This window comes from Schistocerca gregaria, chromosome 2 (assembly GCF_023897955.1).
Source record: "Schistocerca gregaria isolate iqSchGreg1 chromosome 2, iqSchGreg1.2, whole genome shotgun sequence".
Lineage (NCBI taxonomy): Eukaryota > Metazoa > Arthropoda > Insecta > Orthoptera > Acrididae > Schistocerca > Schistocerca gregaria.
Window position 1 is genome coordinate 930,620,820 of NC_064921.1, and position 18,485 is coordinate 930,639,304.

Sequence of the window (18,485 nt, forward strand, 5' to 3'; positions counted from 1 at the left end):
TTATGAACAAAATTATAATTCCATACCTCTTCCCTTTAACTGCCACAAGATACTTGTAACATATCCAAATACCTATTGAACACTGTATTCAGTCAATTCTGATCACATGTAGATCAATATATTCCATAAATGAATTCTTAATATATAGGATCCAGAATGGAATTAAATATAAAATGCTAGATGCGAATAACAAGAAAATGACAATCAAATTTAAATTTACATGAAAACATGGTGAGGCCTTCCACAAAATTGTTTTGTTCTTACAGTTTCTTCAAAATATTCTCAAAACTGTATTCATATGCAACTTCCAATATAATGTCTTTAACTTTATTGTATCTGTCCTTTCCATTTCAAATCTCTCTCTCTCCCTCTCTCTCTCTCTCTCTCTCTCTCTCTCTCTCTCTCTCTCCCCTGATTATAGAGGCATGAGTAGGTTAACTATAATTTATTTGCTTGGAAATGGCTACTGAACAATCCAATCATTGTTGCAGCAAGATATTTATTTGTAGAGGTTTGAAGTTATTGGAGAAGTTCTTTTCTACAGTATTTTATGAACAGAGTGTTATAATGCACAGCATAAGTAGACAGTATGCTGCTTGATATTTTATTTTTATATATAAGTTTATTTTGGCCTTTTTCATCAGTACATGTCCTGCCATTTTAGATGAACATATGCCAAATGTCAATAAACTATTACTGCTGTCCGTAGTTGTGGGTGTACTATTTTTTCAGTAACATTTTAAATATATCCAATGAGTAAGCAGTTAGCTGTCAAACTTCAATTTCTACAAAAATCAAAATAACGAAAAATGTATTATAAAATTATAAAATGCATGCAACATCAAATCACCAAACAACTTTAAAACATTACTGTAAAAATATCACATCTAACGACTATAGAGAGCAGTAATATTTTACTCTAAGTTGACGTATGTCCATCTACAATGTCAGGACATGTAATGATGAAGGCAATAAAGGTGAAATAAGCTTCAATATAAAAATAAAACATCAAACAGCACATTGTCTACTTATTCTCTAGATAATGTCCTACTGTGACATAATATAAATTGCAGATCCCATAATAAGGATAAAGAGTGATATAACTTGGAAGCTATTTTTATTTTCTTGCCAATTTTCCTGATTTATTGTTCTGCCCAAAGAAACAAAGCTTCCTAAATACTGGAAGTTGTCTATACTATTAATTCCTACATTTACATTTTTCAGACTGACTATTAAAGTACTTCTACTCATTGCCGGGTACACTGCCTGTTTCACTGAGGGTTAGTCACAGTTTCTATAATTCTGTGTGGTAAAGAGATAGTTTGCTCTGGAGTCCAACTTCAAGAAGCTTATTTGCACAGCAAAATGAAAAGAATGTATTACAGTTTACACTAGAGGCAATTACCTCATCTTGTTGATGGAGTTTTGTCTTGTCTTGCCATGTGATGTACTTGACTCCCCTCAGTCTGGCAAGATCCAAGTAACAGCTTTCATCCTCACAGTTGTATCTAGAACAAGAGATCATATTTGAAGAATTATGTAAATAAATAAATATGCAAGAAGCTGTTATTAGAATGAAGCATTCTTGACTTTATAACATTAACTAAGTGTACAGCTGAAAACACTCTCTGCTGTGTTGGTAATGCTGAATAGCATTAACATTTTAAATTTCACTTGAAATATAAAATGATCAATTATAGTGTTCTGCTATTCACAATATATTACTAATATTTTTCTTCTTCCTGACACACTGGTAAAAGAGCACAGATTCAAATGTTTAGTTTAGAGGTTTTTATGCTTCCTGAGATTTTTTCAATAAGATATTTATAGTTTGACAGTATGATAAGAAACATCCTGTGGGACAGTGAATATACAATATGGGTATGTTCTTCTGCTCTCACTGTCTTTTTTTCAAAAGACTTAGTAGATTTTAAAAAGAATAGCTACAAGACAACTACTGATACACACTGAGTGTCAAGCAATAAGATGCCTTCCTTACCCTAAATTTACTTTCCAACACTAATAAGCATAATGGCCCATGTTTTGTGGTGTCTACATGGTTTTCATGAGACTAATTATAGAACAAATAAAGTTGTAAATAATATAAAAACTGCCTAAAATTTTCTCATACAATACATAAGGAATGTTGCACTAATAAAGTCAACTAGATCACAGGGATCACAAATTTAGCATTGGAGGGCGGCGTGGAGGGTAAAAATCATAGAGGGATACCAAGAGATGAATACACTAAGCAGATTCAGAAGGATGTATGTTGCAGTAAGTACTGGGAGATGAAGAAGCTTGCACAGGATAGAGTAGCATGGCGAGCTGATTCAAACCAGTCTCAGGACTGAAGACAACATCAACAACAACAACAACGGATCACAGGAGTGTATGTAATGGAGGCCTTAGTCCCACAGAACAGTTTGTTGTCTGGCCATTGCATTTATGTCATCTATTTTTCATACTATTTTCAGTAAAATACACAAGACTGATCTTACATAATTTCGCTTCCTTTCCCCATAACCTTCCTCTCATTCATTCAATTGTCCTTTCACATGCCATGTTTCATAAATACCATCAGGAAAAACAGCTTCAAAGATGTGGAACAAGTTATATGTTAAGAGGCAGAAACAGCCACTTCAGCTACTTCTGTAAACTATGCTAGCAATAAATTATGCCTAGTGCTAATTTACTCACACTGATAATTATGGGAATTACTTCTAGGTTACTTTATACACTTGAATGTATCATCACCATCATCATTATTATCATCATCAGCCAATTCAATCACTTGGTGACGCGGTCTCTTTGTATTGGTGTGTAACATAGGATCATCATATAGTGAAAATTTTTCTTTGATGTAACTACACAAGTTGATGAAAAATCTTCTGTCATCTTTGTAAAATTTTGTAACTGCAGATTTTTCAAGCTTGGCATGATGAATTTAGCTTCTAGTGTCTACACTCTTAACAATATCTTCACCTCTTTGCGAAATTTATTTTTTTCCAGCAAACTACCAGAAGTAGATACTGAAGAAGGAATGATAAATCTCATATTCAAATCTGCAAGTAAGTTATTTAGGATGGTGTGAGGTCTATGAATTACTGGCTCGTCTTTCCGGAGGAATAAATTTGCTTTTGTAAATAATGAAAGGGTATTATGCAAGAAAAGAAGGTGTAGCTTAGTTACTGGATCATTTAGAATAGGGTGCACTCTAGATAAGTGTGACTTGTTTATATTTTTTTAAAGCTTCCTCACTGAAAAATTTTGCAAGAGGTTTCCACTGTTGAATTATTCTTTCTATGGATTGGAGCTGAGAGAGCCGTCAAGTACAAACACACTTCAGTACTTTATGGCATTTGGTGCCATGTATATTTAGACACAGTTTAAAAGTAGACTATCTTTCTTTAAGTCTTCAGGAAAAAGCAGAAAATTTCCATTACAAATTCTTCAGCATCAAAACATTGTAGGCTATTTGCACCTTTTTGTGCAGCTAAATGAAGCAGGTGGCAGGAACAAGATTTAATTCCTAAGTGTGGTTGAACTTTCTTCAAAAAAGCACACACTCCTTTTATATGTCCCACCACTGTATTTGCTTTATCACAAGCAAATGAACTGAAATTTTTCCAGGGAATTCCTTTTCTTAGCAGTTCGGCACTCAAGGGATTAAAAGTTTCTTCGCCAGTATTTAAATTTGCTTTCAGCAATAATAGTATTGTGGTGCACGTCTTCCCCTGTTTAACATCAAAGTAACCACAACTGGACATAGTTTCACATCTTTAGCATCTGTGCTACCATCAGTTGCAAGATAAAAGCAGGATAACACAACTCAAAAAAGAATTGCCTTTAAAAATTAAAATATTTCCAAGCACTCTTAAGTATAAAACATTTGTTGCTGCTTAACAAATTCAACAGTAGTTCAGCATACAGTTTAATCAGATTCTAATCATGAAGTTGCTGCATCAAATGTCACCAGTGGAGTACATTTTTTAAATTCCATATTTATGAACAAATGAAACTGTTATTTAACACATGTGGCATCATAATTTTAATAAAAAAATCTTTGTATTTTCAGTTACTGGTTGTATGAAAATTAATTAGAACTTTATACTTACATGACAAATACCTTTTTGTTAAACGAAAAAATTATACAAATCAATAATACTCTCCAGTCTCTGGAAATAAAAAAGTATTTGATTTTCCATTTGATGTTTTGCATTTTTCTTCCAAATTTTAATTTATTGTGAATAGTCACATTTTTGCATGAATAGTAATTAAAAAGAAAAAGGTTACTTTTGTTTTAAAAACTTATTATTTATTTGTTAATTAACATTTATATTAGTCAATAAAACACAGAATGTAAAAAAGTACGAGATTTGAACCAGTGAATTCACTGTTACAATCCTATTATGCTATGCACTGAGCTGCTAGCAATGAATTTGTTAATAAGCAACAGATGTTTTACACATAACAATGTTCAGAAATCAAATGATCTTCAAGGACATTTTTTTCAAGTCCTTTGGAGAAATGCATCATACTGCTTAAGAAACTGGTGTCTGAGAGCTGACCTGTTAGTATGAAGCAAATTGGACAGGGCACAGTAGTCCATGGGTCTGCTTGTGAAACAAAAAATGCCACTGATAGTGCCAGTGTTGTAATACAGGCAATATCACATTTTTCTCTCCAAAATTACCAAACAATTGTGTATGTTGCATTAATTGTACTTACAGCTCAAAAACAACTGCCCAGTCAGGGAGAAAGAGTAAATGTGTTAGGCCAGCTCCATGTATACCAATAAATATATCACTATTATGAGTGTGCTCCAACTGTTTTTTAAAATCCATTTGCCTATTGTACACAACCTAAAAGAAATGAGAAGAAAACGTTATTTTTTGCTTAAATTCTTTACAACAAGCACATCAATTGCAGCATTAATGAGTACAGAAAGCAAGATAAAAAAAGAAAAAGCAGTAATATTAAATATATAAACTTAATGAAAGTTATCAAGTACTGCAGACATAGCACAAACTGTACAAAATACCTCTAATCTATCTAAAAGGATACATTAGCACTCTGCAGTCAACTGTTATGTATCAAATAAAGTATCATATACCATTTGACTCCCCTATATAGGCCAATAGAGAGTACTCAGCACACGAGTCGAGTGCCATGAGTGCTGCCCCTAATGCAAAAGATACTAGCAGCAATGCCAGTGGTGAAGGCAAACAGATACAAGGTATCATTGCTGTAACTAATTGCCAAAATCTTTTTCTGATTAAGAAAGTCAAGTTTTGAAGCAGGTCAGTGCAGAGTTCCACAATTTTCTCAGAGGACTGTCCTTGCCCTTGTCAATAAGATTATCAGCCAGCCTAATATCAGTGAATTTTTTCAGCACACAATCCCAGTAATGATAAGCGGCAGTATCTGTGTTTCATTATGTTTCACTGTGTGTCTCTTTGCTAAGCAATATTCTGCACCATGGTTTTTTCAAGTGGTTGTGATGATCTTGTGTGGCAGTGACACACACCTGTCCTCTTCAATAGAACAAATAGTTTGACCAATATATGCTTTACCACAAAGGCATAGAATCTTAAAAACACTGGGCTCCTTTAACTCCAAATCTACTTTAACAGAACCCAAAAAGGGGTTAATCTTGGCTGAAACCTGAAACACAGCCTCGATATCAAAATTTCTTAAAATTATTCCTATTTTAGCAGATATGTCCCAATATATGGTAAGAAAGCAACTAATGTAGATTAATCGTGCTGTACTTCAATATCTGTTCCATTTAAATACAGTCTTTAAGTATTCAAGCTTCCTACATCGCGTAAGGTATGAGTGCTTCAGACCAGCATCCTAAGAATGCCAGTGCATTGTATGATGTGTGATAGCTAATCACATGCAAATCCTGGTCAGTATGAGTAAGTCTGCAGTGAATGATATGACTCAGAGTGTCGTCATTCTGTTTGTACATGAAAAATATCAAGAAATGGAAGCTTTTCATCACTCTCCACTGAATTTACACATCCACAAATCATAAAACAAGAACTTTACAAATTTATTGACAGATATAAATTTGCTTTTATTTATCACATTTGAATCATCTGTATTTACATGCACCAAATAACTTTTTAAATGATTAAGCAACAAAATCTTCACTAAATTAATCATAGCAATTAACCTATTAGTAATTGTGAGCTGCAGTGTGGTTTCGAAAATCAAAAAGGAGTTCTGGGCTACTAAGCAAATACTGTTGTTTTGTTTTACACTACAGCACAAAGAACTTTATTCCAACATTTAGAAGCAGTTCTAGAAGACAATGTACTTACCTTCTTAACTTCGTATTCTGGATTCAGTTTTAAATGGTAAATGAGTTCATCCTCATTTAATATTCTTCTATATGCTGTGTCTCTTGACAGCAATGTAACATGGATTTTGGAATCGTTTCTTTTATACTGTGGAATATGTAACCGATGTAGGATATGCTTAGAAAATGCATGGAACAAACCACTTTTTTCACAGCCCCAAATCTGGAAATTTTTAAAGTAACCATTTTAAGGGAATAAACAAACATTCACAAAAAAATTACATTTTAACATGCACATTTTATGAGTAATATGTTGCATCATGGCTCCGTCAGGTGGAATGAATTGCTCGTGTGATGCTCAACAGAGTAACATCATACAGCCTGAAGCCCCAACACTGTTTCACAAGATGGTGTCTTCAGAATGCAAGAGCATTTATCCAGGAAGCTGACAAAGTGGAAGAAGCTTCTAGCCAATGCCTCTGACAGGGGAAGCTGGGCACATACGACTGCTCTGGCTAGGCTTCTTCAGGAACAAACTAAACAAGAAGAGCAGAACAGATGAAGTCATTGCTGCCCAGTGGTGACACTTAGCTGCTATGGCCTGTTGTCTCTTCGGGGTTGGGGGCGTTGTTTTTGGAGAAATACTTGCCAGCAGACACACGTAAACACTAATCCCCCCCCGCACACAAAATCAGATCCTCACCTGAGAAGCACTCAGATGTTCTCAAATACTCACCAACATTTCCTGTACATGATCGTATAGAGCCTATATGTGACTGTATAGAGCCCGCTGCCTCTGTGACTTTGAGGTGGAGACTACTGCAGCACCAGATGAAGTATACAGTTACTAAGCAAGGTCTTCATCTGCAGTAGTAGCAGGCAACCACCTGAGTTGTGGACAGTATGCAGACAACTTGACTTCTTCATGCCACTGGGTCTCCCACTGGGTGACTACCTCCTGCTGGCTACCACCTCTCTAGTGGGACACATCTTCAAGCCTGGGCTGGGGGCAGCCCTGTTCCTCTGTTGCTGCACACTGCTCCCTAAAGGCTTCCATCAGCACTGATCATCACACAGAGCAGCCCTGCTGCTGCCATTAAAGTTGGTGCACTGCTTGAGGAGGTGTATATAGCATTTTTAGTGGACACGGGAGCTCATTTGTCGGTAGTGAGTCTGGACCCCTTACGTAATAAGAGGCTGAAATTTCCCACATTATAGATTAATTGGAGTAGGTGACAGTGAAGTGGCAACACTAGTCAATTTTTGTACTGAAGCAAGAAATTTTTGAGTGTCGCATCAAGTCAGCAAGGAGTACTGCACAGTCCTCAGGTTGAATTTCTTGAATGAGCGTCACGCAAAAACTGATCTTCTGCAGTACACTGTCAAATTCGATAGAACTTCGTTTTGACGGGGGGAGGCTGCGGCAAAAGATACACTGGCACAAGGTTCTCATACCATGAAGGTGGAAATGATTAAAATGCATACACAGAAATTAAGATTCAGTTCACATGATAAAGTGCTGAAAGGTACAGGGAAACTACTCTGAGTAAACAAGTATGTCTCTACCGAGTGATATTTTGTGTGTTATAGACCCATTGGGATGCAATGACTGTTCAGATATGTCACATTGTTTTGTACATAGCAGTGTGGCACACATGTAGGATGTGAATGGAGGTATACATTATGAATAATTTTGGCATTGACAAAGTGGTTCTACCAAAGGGGTTGTTGATAGTCAGTTCAGATGTCCTAGATGAGGATGATTTAGAGAGGTCAAGTGTGGACCTCTGCCATTAGCAAACCATCGCTTCATCTGCATTATGTGAAAAAGTACAGCATTTAAAACAGGAAACTCCAGGTATAAATTTCAAAAATGTAGGAAAGCACAGATTGCTACTTACCATAAAGGAAACACATCAAGTTGCACACATGCATAATTAAGTGTCTTTAAATTGTGCCTGCTTCAATTTGACATGTCTTCTTTACAGTAAGTAGCAATCTGTCTTTTCCTACAATGTTGTTAAGGTACAGCATTTTAAAGGGAAAGAGTTTTTTAAGGAACACACTGCCATTTGACTGTTTTATTGTTTATTTGAGTAAAACCCAGGTTTCAGCCTTTTGTGCCATTTTCAAGTATTTGCTAAAAGTAAAAATTGCATACAGTAAGACCACATGAAATTTCAAAAGATTGGTGTGGGTGGGGGTCCATGGTGGATAGGAAACATGAGACTACAGTCACAGTGCAATATTTATGAAACAGAGCAAAAGTAGGAAAACATATAGTAATTGTACTATGCTTATGGAAATGTAAGACTGCATTACACTTGTAGAGTAGTTGCCCCTTAGTAGGAAAAGCACTTAATGAAAGCCACTTTGGTATTACAAATCATAAGAAGATTAATGTACAAACTAACTGAATCACAATAGATACAAATCGAATTTATTACAAGGATATTGACTAAGCACAAGGAAATGATGGAATTTCCAGCATATTCAATTAAGCGTGACTTGACTTAGATGCTATTTATACCAAACTTGTTGCATATTTGGGTTGTGGACATACGTACAATAGTGAGGAGTAGGAGGATGGTGAGTAGGAAAGGCATGGAGTGAAGAGGTGACGGGGGGTGGAGGGGGGTGGGGAGGGGGGCATGCAACACAATTCATGAATTAAAAGTATATAACAGCTGCAATATGCCTGCAGTGGAAGCCTGTTTTTACTGAATATGATGTGCTCCCATGATTATTTATTGATCTGTTACAAGATGATAATTTTACACCTGGCATTTCATGGTTAGCCAATATTTTACTTAATTTATGGCCAACTTTGAGCTTGGCGACATGTTAAGCATCCTGCAATATATGTTAAAGACATAAAATGTAAGTACGTATTTCGTAATTGTATACCTATTTACATTCATTGTTTAAGACATTTTACATCTTTTGAAATTTCATGTGGTTTTACTGTATGCAATTTTTGCTTTTAGCATATTCTTGAAAATGGCATAAAAGGTTGAAACCTGAGTTTTACTTCCATGAACAATAAAACAGTCGAATGGTGGTCTGTTCCTTTAACAAATATTGTACGACAGCTGCTCGGCAACATCAAAAACTGTTATTCATAAAAGTTTGTAGACACTGTGACACAATAAAAGATCCTGAAAAAGAACAATCCTCCTGTCTATAAGAAACTGTATAGAATACCTCCAGGACTTGCAAACAATAATGGAGGAAATGAAAAGAGTGGGGATCATCTGTTATCATCATGCTCAAAAACTCATTGGATGGGTCAAGGAAATACAGGGTCTCTTGTGATTCTTTTATTTAAATGCCAGAACTGTGACGGATGCATATCTGGTGTTGAATATCATGGAAACATTGTAAAAGCTGGGCCAAAGCCCAATAGTTCTGAAAAGACGTTACCACTAATTAAAAGTAGTGCCTGAGGACTGACTAAAGACTGCGTTTACTGTCCCATGGGAGCATTACCAGTAACAGTGGATGCCTTTTGACATAAGAATGCACCGGTCACATTTGAGAGAATATTAGACTGAGTGTTGAAGGGATTAAAACTACATCAGTGTATCGTCTACTTAAATGATGTTGTTTTTTACAAGGATCTGAAGACGCACATGCAGTGGCTGGAAGAAGTGCTTAAGAGGTTGCAATAATCACACTTAACATTAAGTATTGAAAAGTGTCACTCTGCATTGGCAGAAGGAAGTTATTTAGGCCACATAATTAGCCACAATGTCATGAAAATCACTACAAGATTGATATGTGCATTTGGTGATTTCACACCACCATAGAACTAAGAAGCAACTGCTGGCATCTTTAGGGTATTGCCATTTTTCTCCAGTTTCCCAGTGGTAAAAGGACTGACAGTAGTTCTATCTTTCCAGGGTACACCCAATTGTGTTTTCTCCACAGAAATAATTTATGGAAGTTACTTCCATGTTAGGTTATGCAATTATTATAGGAAATTCATCAAAGGGTTTGCTGACACTGCTAGACTATGAACATATTTGTTGAAGATACTAGACCAGGAAAACCGGGGTCGTAAATGTGCTTGGCCAGAGATCTGCAAAGTAGCAGAAGGCACAAACCAGCTGTTCAAAACACAACCACAGTTCGTTATGCATAATTGGCTACTATGTAGGGCAACAAGTTCAGGTCACACATCTGGGTACCTGCAGTACTGAAGGAAGAAGTATTGAAAAGAGTCCACTTTTAGCTATAAACAACTACCATTTTGAAGGTATCCAGAGGCATCTAAGCTATTTGAAATGATAGGATGACAGTTTGCATCCACTTAAACTGACACTTGTGGGTAACTGCCATGGTCCCCTTTACTGCTCACATTTTGATTAGAGAAACCATGCCACATCAAGTAGTACTCAAAGCCCCCAACAACTGATGGCTTAGAGTCAACAGAAGGTCCACTTCTAGTACCCCACCTCCAAAGTCAGCCTCCAGTAGGCAATGTGGCCAACAGTCAGCATGTTCATCTCTGGTATACCAAAGTGACCTCGGGTCCAGATTAAAATGACTGACCATCCAGCTTGATGGAGATCAGAAACGAGATTCTGGATAGTCACAACCTGGGGGTGTTGAGGGTAGCCCTGGTTGATAGTCTGAAGACTACTCAGGGATTAAGCATTACTCGCAGGTGCAAGAATGAATGTGACTGAGGACTTGAGCGATGGCTACCAATCCAGCAGTGAACACACACTATCCATCTGACAAGGAAAGTTGTTCACCTCAACGTGCATGTGTATGGACAAAACTGATTCATTCGTTGACCCTTAAGCCATCAGTTTCTACCATTTCTGAATTTTCCAGATTCTTTTGGTCAAAAGGATAGAGGGAGACAGACCCAAGGAAGGGATACACACCATGATGGCATTCTTGATTGCTCCCTGACAACAGGCAACAGGTTACAGTTCATAGTACAGGCAAGTTTTGCAAACTGCAGTCGAGACTTTAGGCCTGGATTGTTGTAGTGGGAGCTGGATCTCCCTACTAGGAAAAATAACACAGTGGTTTGGATACTCAGAGGTGAACTGAATGTGTACTACACAGCTGAGCAGCAGTTGTTGGCATCTGATCTGCAGTGGAGGGATCCCAGACTGTGAGAGTAGGCCATTCACAAGGATGGTTCAAACGACACATGTCAGCAAGTTGGATACCACAATGGTCCATGGGTCCAACATTTGCAATGCTGCTGAGCCATATGCTATGCTCCCAAATCAAGATGGGACAGGACAGGGCTTTGTAAAGCTGCAAAAGTGTAGAGCAGATTTCACTGCCACTGGTGTTACTGAGGCGACGAATGGTATTAAGTATGTTCGCTTAAGTTGGTGAAGATGGGAAAGTCACATCAACCATGAACTGAAGACCAGTCTGAGAAAGTGATACGACTCCAACACATTGAGCAAGGTTGAATTCCAATTGTGGATGGACAATGGTGACAGCAGTGCAAGATGCAAGACTTGGTGGCTGAAACCAAGAAGCTATGGGTCAGAGCCCAAGACTGCACCTTTTGTATGGAACCCTGCACATGGCTACACCATTTTCCTAGTTTAATGGAGTCATTACAATGTGTTATTATAGGGTGGTTCATTCTATTTTTTTGTTGTGATTTTTGTGATAGGATTGCTAGATGTTATAGTGGGTAATTCAAATAAGGGTATGCTATGGTACTGGGGTGCACTGTGTGGCAATGAACCCACCCTCGAGGAAGGGGGAAGGAAAGTGAAGCAGATTCCTTTCTCCTGTGTGGCACTGACAACAATGATGTTTGCAATTATTCTGATGGCAGCACAGTGGTTTGGAGGAGCAGTAGTGGACACACTACACAATCAACAACTTGTAGCAGGGGTGCTGTTCTCCAGGCACCAATGGGCACTGAGGCTAATTTACACAGTGGGGAGTGAGGAGTAAGTATGGAGGCTTGAGGAGACATTCACCACATTTCATCTTGAAGCCACAGAGAAAAGAATATTAGAGGAGATCCAAGGGGAGTACCAAGGATTGCAGCTCTCATATGGGCAGTCCTGAAACAGTCGCACCAAGTGACATATTTAGTACTACATCTGTTGCTGTGTCAAAAGATGAGAAAGCCAGATGTAAGTGGAAAATTACTGAAGACAGTATTCAGAACAACAGATACTGATGATACCAGGGAATTAAATAGCACTTCTGGACAAGTGCAAGAGATAGTGGACAGCAACACAGCAACTGTGGAGTGACATACAAGACAATTGACAAATCTACAGCAAGGCACATTGAACAATACTCAGATGGCATGGGAGTTAAGTATTAAGCTAACAGGATCTATGAAGACAAACATGGGCACAGTCAGCCAAGATTTAGACACAACACAAAACTGACTCAATTTACTAGATGTGAAAATTCAGGTCACTAGCAGGTTGCATAGGGGATGCAAGAGTGGAAATGGCAAGCATTGCAGGAAGTGGTACATCATGCCGTACATGGACAATTGAGTCCTACACCGCTACTTTCAAGGTAGTTCCTAGCTGGCCTGTGGAGGGTGCAGTACTGGAAACCCATGCAGGGTTCTCACTTACAATTTGCTTTATCACATGTCAACAACTGAAATTAACACTGACAGGGCCAGACTTTATATATTTGCTTGAGTCCCAGTAGCCACTGTTGATGCATATTACGAGCTTTTACAATCCACCCCCATCCAGTAATATGGGATGCTATGAAAAAATACCCACAGGTGAAGAATCAAGAAGTATTGTTAATCTCCAAGGCGAAAGGAAGCTACATACTGATGCCAACTATGCCAAAGGCAAAGAATTACCATATGCCAATAAAGATGATCCAGACTGGCACACAAGTATGTGAAACACAATTGTTTTTACATAAACTACCAAACAATCAGAATGCATTGGATTTACTCTCTGCTTAATACAAAGATAGTGGTAAAAAATGAAATGATCATATGGTATTGCTGGCTGCGAGGCCCCATCCGGGGTAGTTTGGCGGCCGAGTGTGAGTCTTATTTCAGTCAATGCCACATTGGGCGACTCACATGCCCGTAATGATGATGAAATGATGATGAGAACAACATAACACCCAGTCCACGAGTGGAGAAAATCTCCAACCCGGCTGGGAATTGAACCTAGGCCCGCTGCATGGTAGGCAAGCACGTTACCAGTCAGCTAAGCAGGCAAATGGAGATAGTGATTATAAATTGTTACAAACAAGGTTGACCCAAGGGAATGACAAGGGTGTAATTGTAAGGTAGTGGGATATTAATTAATGGTGCAACCTGTGGCATAGTGGGGCTATTTTCTGTCTCCCAGCTACTACCACCGAAAAACTTCAAGTAATATCACACAGCCCTTATTGTATTGGCTGGATAAGCTGTTAAACATGTTTCCAATATGAACACTCTAAAACCTTCTCCATTTGCTGGATGAACTGAAGCCACACAGAAAAGTTGTATTACTGTCGAAAAAATGTTTCAGCACGTTCAGCAGTACCATAGTGAGCAGCGCAATAGGATTATGGCCATAAGTGTTTCAGTTTCCAGTACTGCTGTGGCTTTGACCTAGCTTTGTGTAATCTATGTCTATTTTAAGAGGAAAATTGTTGAGTTTCCGGTGCATCCTTTGCCCACGGACTGGGCTAACCCTAGCCAATAATGTTTAGTATTAAGAAACAGCTACTTAGTCATGTGGATTACACTAAAATTAAGAGTATGAAGATGAGAAAAACTTTGTACTTTTATACCAAATTGTACAGCATAAATTTTTGTGTCCAAAAATGCACATTGGTCCAAATCAGGAGCCCAGATTTCTTCAAGGAAAAAGTACTGTTGCACCATGACTCCATCAGATGCAATGAACTGTTCTTGTGATGCTATGCAAAACAGCATCATACAGAGGGAAGTGAACATCTGCCTGAAGTCCCAACAATGTTTCATAAGAAGGTGTCTTCAGAATGCAAGTTTGCTTATTTAGGAAGCTGAAGAATTGGAAGAAGCTACTAGACAATGGTGGTGGTGGTTGTTGGGATGTTTAAGGGGGGACTAAACAGCTAAGGTCATCAGTCCCCCATTCCAAAAACAGGCGAGACAAAAATTTGTGGAGCTGGTAAAACCCCAAGGGGAAGGAGACTTCCCCCCAGGCACTGAAAGAACACAAATGCGGCAACGAACACTACAGACAGAAAGAAATAGAAGAAACGAAGATGGCCGGAGACTGGTTGACTGAGTTGACTGACCACGAGAACAAAAAAAAAGGGAAAAGAGTCAACCATCCCACTACACACCAAAATCTGCAACCAATTTTGAGAGACTCGAGGACAAGAGACACAGAAAGGGAAAGGTGTAGGACCTCCCTAAATGTAACCATAAAAAGGACTACCAGGGACAAAATTTAAAATGTCATCAGTCATGGAGGCATCGTCGCATAAAACCAAAGGCAAGGTGCCCGGGAGATTAAAAGACTGCCGGAGGGTGCGCAGTCAGGGACACTTCAACAAAATGTGGGCGACCGTCAGCCGGGACACGCACCGACACAGGGGGGGAGGATCCTCCTGACACAAAACATGGCCGTGCGTCAGGTAGGTATGGCCGATGCGGAGCTGACAAAGGATGACAGAGTCCCTGCGAGAAGCCCGCAGGGAGGACCACCACACATCGGTCGTCTCCTTAACAGCCCGCAGCTTATTCGGGAATGTCAGGCCACGCCACTCATCATTCCACATCCCAAGCACCTTACGGTGCAACACCAACTGCAGAACACGAGCCAGGATGCCGATCTTTTAAAGCTGGGGCGTCGATCGCCCCTTTGGCCAGCCTGTCGACACGTTCGTTCCCCGGCATGCCAACGTGACCTGGCGTCCAAACAAAGACCACCAAACGACCAGAGCGGGTAATGGCAGAAACAGACTCCTGAATAAATGATACCAGAGAAGAGGTATAGCAGCGGTCGATAGCCTGGAGGCTGCTCAGGGAGTCACTGCAGATGACGATGGACGTACCTGAGCAGAAACGCATATGCTCAAGAGCGCGCAATATGGCCACCAGCTCTGCAGTAAAAATACTGCAGCCCGCCGGCAAGGAGCGCTGTTCAACATTGCATGAGCAAAAGCGTAGGCAGTACGACCATCAACCAGGGAACCATCAGTGTAGAGAGTCTCACAGCCTGAAAATGAGGCGAGGAGCGCACAAAAACAGCGACAGAGGGCCACAGGCAGAACCGAGTCCTTGGGTCCCCGTGCCAAGTCCAGATGGATGGACGGGGCATACACCAGGGAGGCGTAGGTGCATACTAGACAATGCCTCTAAAGGGTGAAGCCAAGCAATACAACAGCCCCAGCTAGGCTCCTTCAGGAGCTGACTAACCAAGAATGAAGTCATCACAGACCAATGACAGCCTTGCATGGCAACCCGCTGTCTCTCTTCCAGACTGGGGGGTGCTGCTGTTGGAGAAGTATTGGCCAGCAGTCTCTCATAAACCAACCCCCCCCCCCCCCCCCCCCCAATTCAGACCTTCATTGCCATATGTGGTCAGTTGTTCTCAGATGCTTGTCAACATACTCCGTACATGACTGTATCCAGGTGTGTACAGATGCCATCCATCACCATCTCCATCAGCTGCTGACTTCAAGATGGAGACTAATGCAAAACCCAATGAAGTATTCACTCATCTACCCAAGATATTCATCTGCTGCAGCAGCAGGCAGCCACCTGAGCTAGAGCCTATATGCAGACAACTTGGATTCTTTACACTGCTGGGTCTTCTGTTGGGTGGCTATCTCCAGCTGGTGGCCACCTCTCTAGTGGAACGCATGTTCGAGCCCAGGCTGTGGGTGGCCGAGTCTGTCTATAACTATACATCAGTTCCTGAAGGCTTTCATTGTTGCTGACCTCTACCCAGTGGGCATACATCTTCAACTAGTGCTGGATGTTATTGTTTGTATTCCATCTGTCCCGGTATGCTACTTGGCAACCACAACTTACACAGAGTCCAACTGACACACTGCCCATTGCCGGTGGTGCAGGCTGCTCTGGATCCTGAGATGGCACTTGCTGATCCCAACTCTCAGCACACTGGCCATTGCCAACATCATCGAGGAGCAGTAAACTCCTGCCTGCTGTTGTATTCAGAGAGGTTTCATTAATTGTCTGCCATGTGGTTCAGCCACCACCAACTCTGCAATCCTGAGCCTGTGGGGAAGCAGAAGCTAATCCTGACCCATGAATGGCTGAGTCCTTCACTAGAATGGGATCAATGCCTGACCACAACAAATAATTTTCGAGAAACACAGGCCCATTCTAAAGAAAGGGGAAAAATTAGTAAGGAGAGTTTGGGTGGAGAAAAGGTAAATGAAAATGAGTCAGAGCCCAGGTTAGGAGGAGCCACCTTATGTATATTTAGTCCACTACTATGCACTGATCATCCAAAAAGTTCCAAGACTGGTTTCACTCTTGGTGAATAAGCGATATCAGTGCAATAACTATGGGAGCAGCTTGAACTAGCAATTGTAAACAATGGCTGTGCATTTGACCAGTCAACTGTGATCAGGCAGTGTAAAATAATGGACTTGTACCAGTAGTGTGTCAACGTTATTGTCACAAATCTCAATGGAGCAACATCTCTAATTCAAGTGTTCAAGACATTCTCCAGAATGTTTTGAAGAAGAAAAAAGTCTGTCCCACACACCTTGGTGGTGACGTGTGGTTCCCTGCCACCACTTGATTTGAATGCATAACTTAGACAATTATTTTCTGGAAAATAGCATCATGGGTAACAAGGCTTGGTGTAATCGATACGAACCTCTCACAAAATGAGAAAGTGCAGAAATTCGCCTGTAGTGTTAAACAATCAACATTCATGCCAATCTGATGTGCAAGTTGAACAACATCCCAAAGAAGAACTTTTCTGGCAGTTTCACATGGCTGCATCTACATTTTGTTCATTGCAATCAAGTGGAGGGAGACTATGTACAACATCTTAAGCATTAAAATTACCATATTAATTTCTCTCTCTCCCTCTTTTTTTTAAAATTAAGCCAGTCTCAAAATATTTTGAACAGACAAGATAGTATGGAAGACTCAAATTTAGTTCTAATTATTTCTCTAAATTTTTCTAACACAAACAATGGAAGAAATAAAGATAAAAAAAATATCAACACGTGTCTGCACAGCCCCTCTCTCTCTCTCTCTCTCTCTCTCTCTCTCTCTCTCTCTCACACACACACACACACACACACACACACACACACACACACACACACACAGGCACGCACATGTGTGAAAATATCGGCCAGCTACACTGACCTATCATTGTCAGTAAGCCCATGCAGAGAGAAAGAGAGAGAATGTGTGTGCTTGTGTGTGTGTGTGTGTGTGTGTGTGTGTGTGTGTGTACAAAAGTTAGCAATGTTTTTTGTTTTTTTATATGCCTGCCGACCACTCAGTGATTCAGCTATATGGTGAGTTGTTATATCTACTCCCTCCATTATCTATATTCTACCAAGGAATTACCATTATTGTATTTTCTAAAATACGACATCATACAGATTGGTCAATTTACTTTTGTACCAAAATTAAGGCACTATTTAAATGAATCTCCAGCAATATGACATGGCTTGACAAACTGGTCAATAATATTTACACCACCACAGAAAACTTACAAGAATACAACATGCCTCAAAACTCTCCAGTGAATAAAATGATCACTTTTTATTTCCAACATTATTAAATACAATTTTTTTACCAAATAACAGAAAAATTCATATATTTAAATGGAATTGTTAATAAGCAAACTAAAAAAAGCAATTTAGGTATTGTCTTTGATATTTTATATTTTTTGGTCTCAATCACAAAATTCATTATCAATGTTGTCGTTCCACTCCATTCTTTCTTTTGTCAGTATTCACTGATACTTCTCGTCGCTCTAGAGATTATCTAGAAGTTTCCTTCATTCAGTTGTTTTTCCTTGCTTTGACCACATGAAAAACCATGAAAAATTACATTGATTGTGAGTCTGTCTCTCTCTCTCTCTCTCTCTCTCTCTCTCTCTGTCACACACACACACACACACACACACACACACACACACACACAAGGGGAAATTATGTTATGAAAGATGAAACAAAAATATTCTATTTACTAATGATACAGTCTTTC

General features: G+C 39.4%; 1 protein-coding gene across 3 annotated transcripts in view; it reads right to left on the reverse strand.

The window, feature by feature from the left end:
* LOC126335372 (EGF domain-specific O-linked N-acetylglucosamine transferase) overlaps positions 1-18,485 on the reverse strand; it is a 137,519-nt gene that overhangs the window by 34,729 nt on the left and 84,305 nt on the right. For all 3 annotated transcript variants that reach the window (XM_049998581.1, XM_049998580.1, XM_049998582.1), the window contains 3 exons: positions 6,333-6,533; positions 4,732-4,865; positions 1,406-1,508 (listed from right to left, as the gene is read on the reverse strand). In XM_049998581.1, coding sequence (XP_049854538.1) covers positions 1,406-1,508; positions 4,732-4,865; positions 6,333-6,533 — 438 coding nt within the window. The remainder of the gene's footprint in view (positions 1-1,405; positions 1,509-4,731; positions 4,866-6,332; positions 6,534-18,485) is intronic.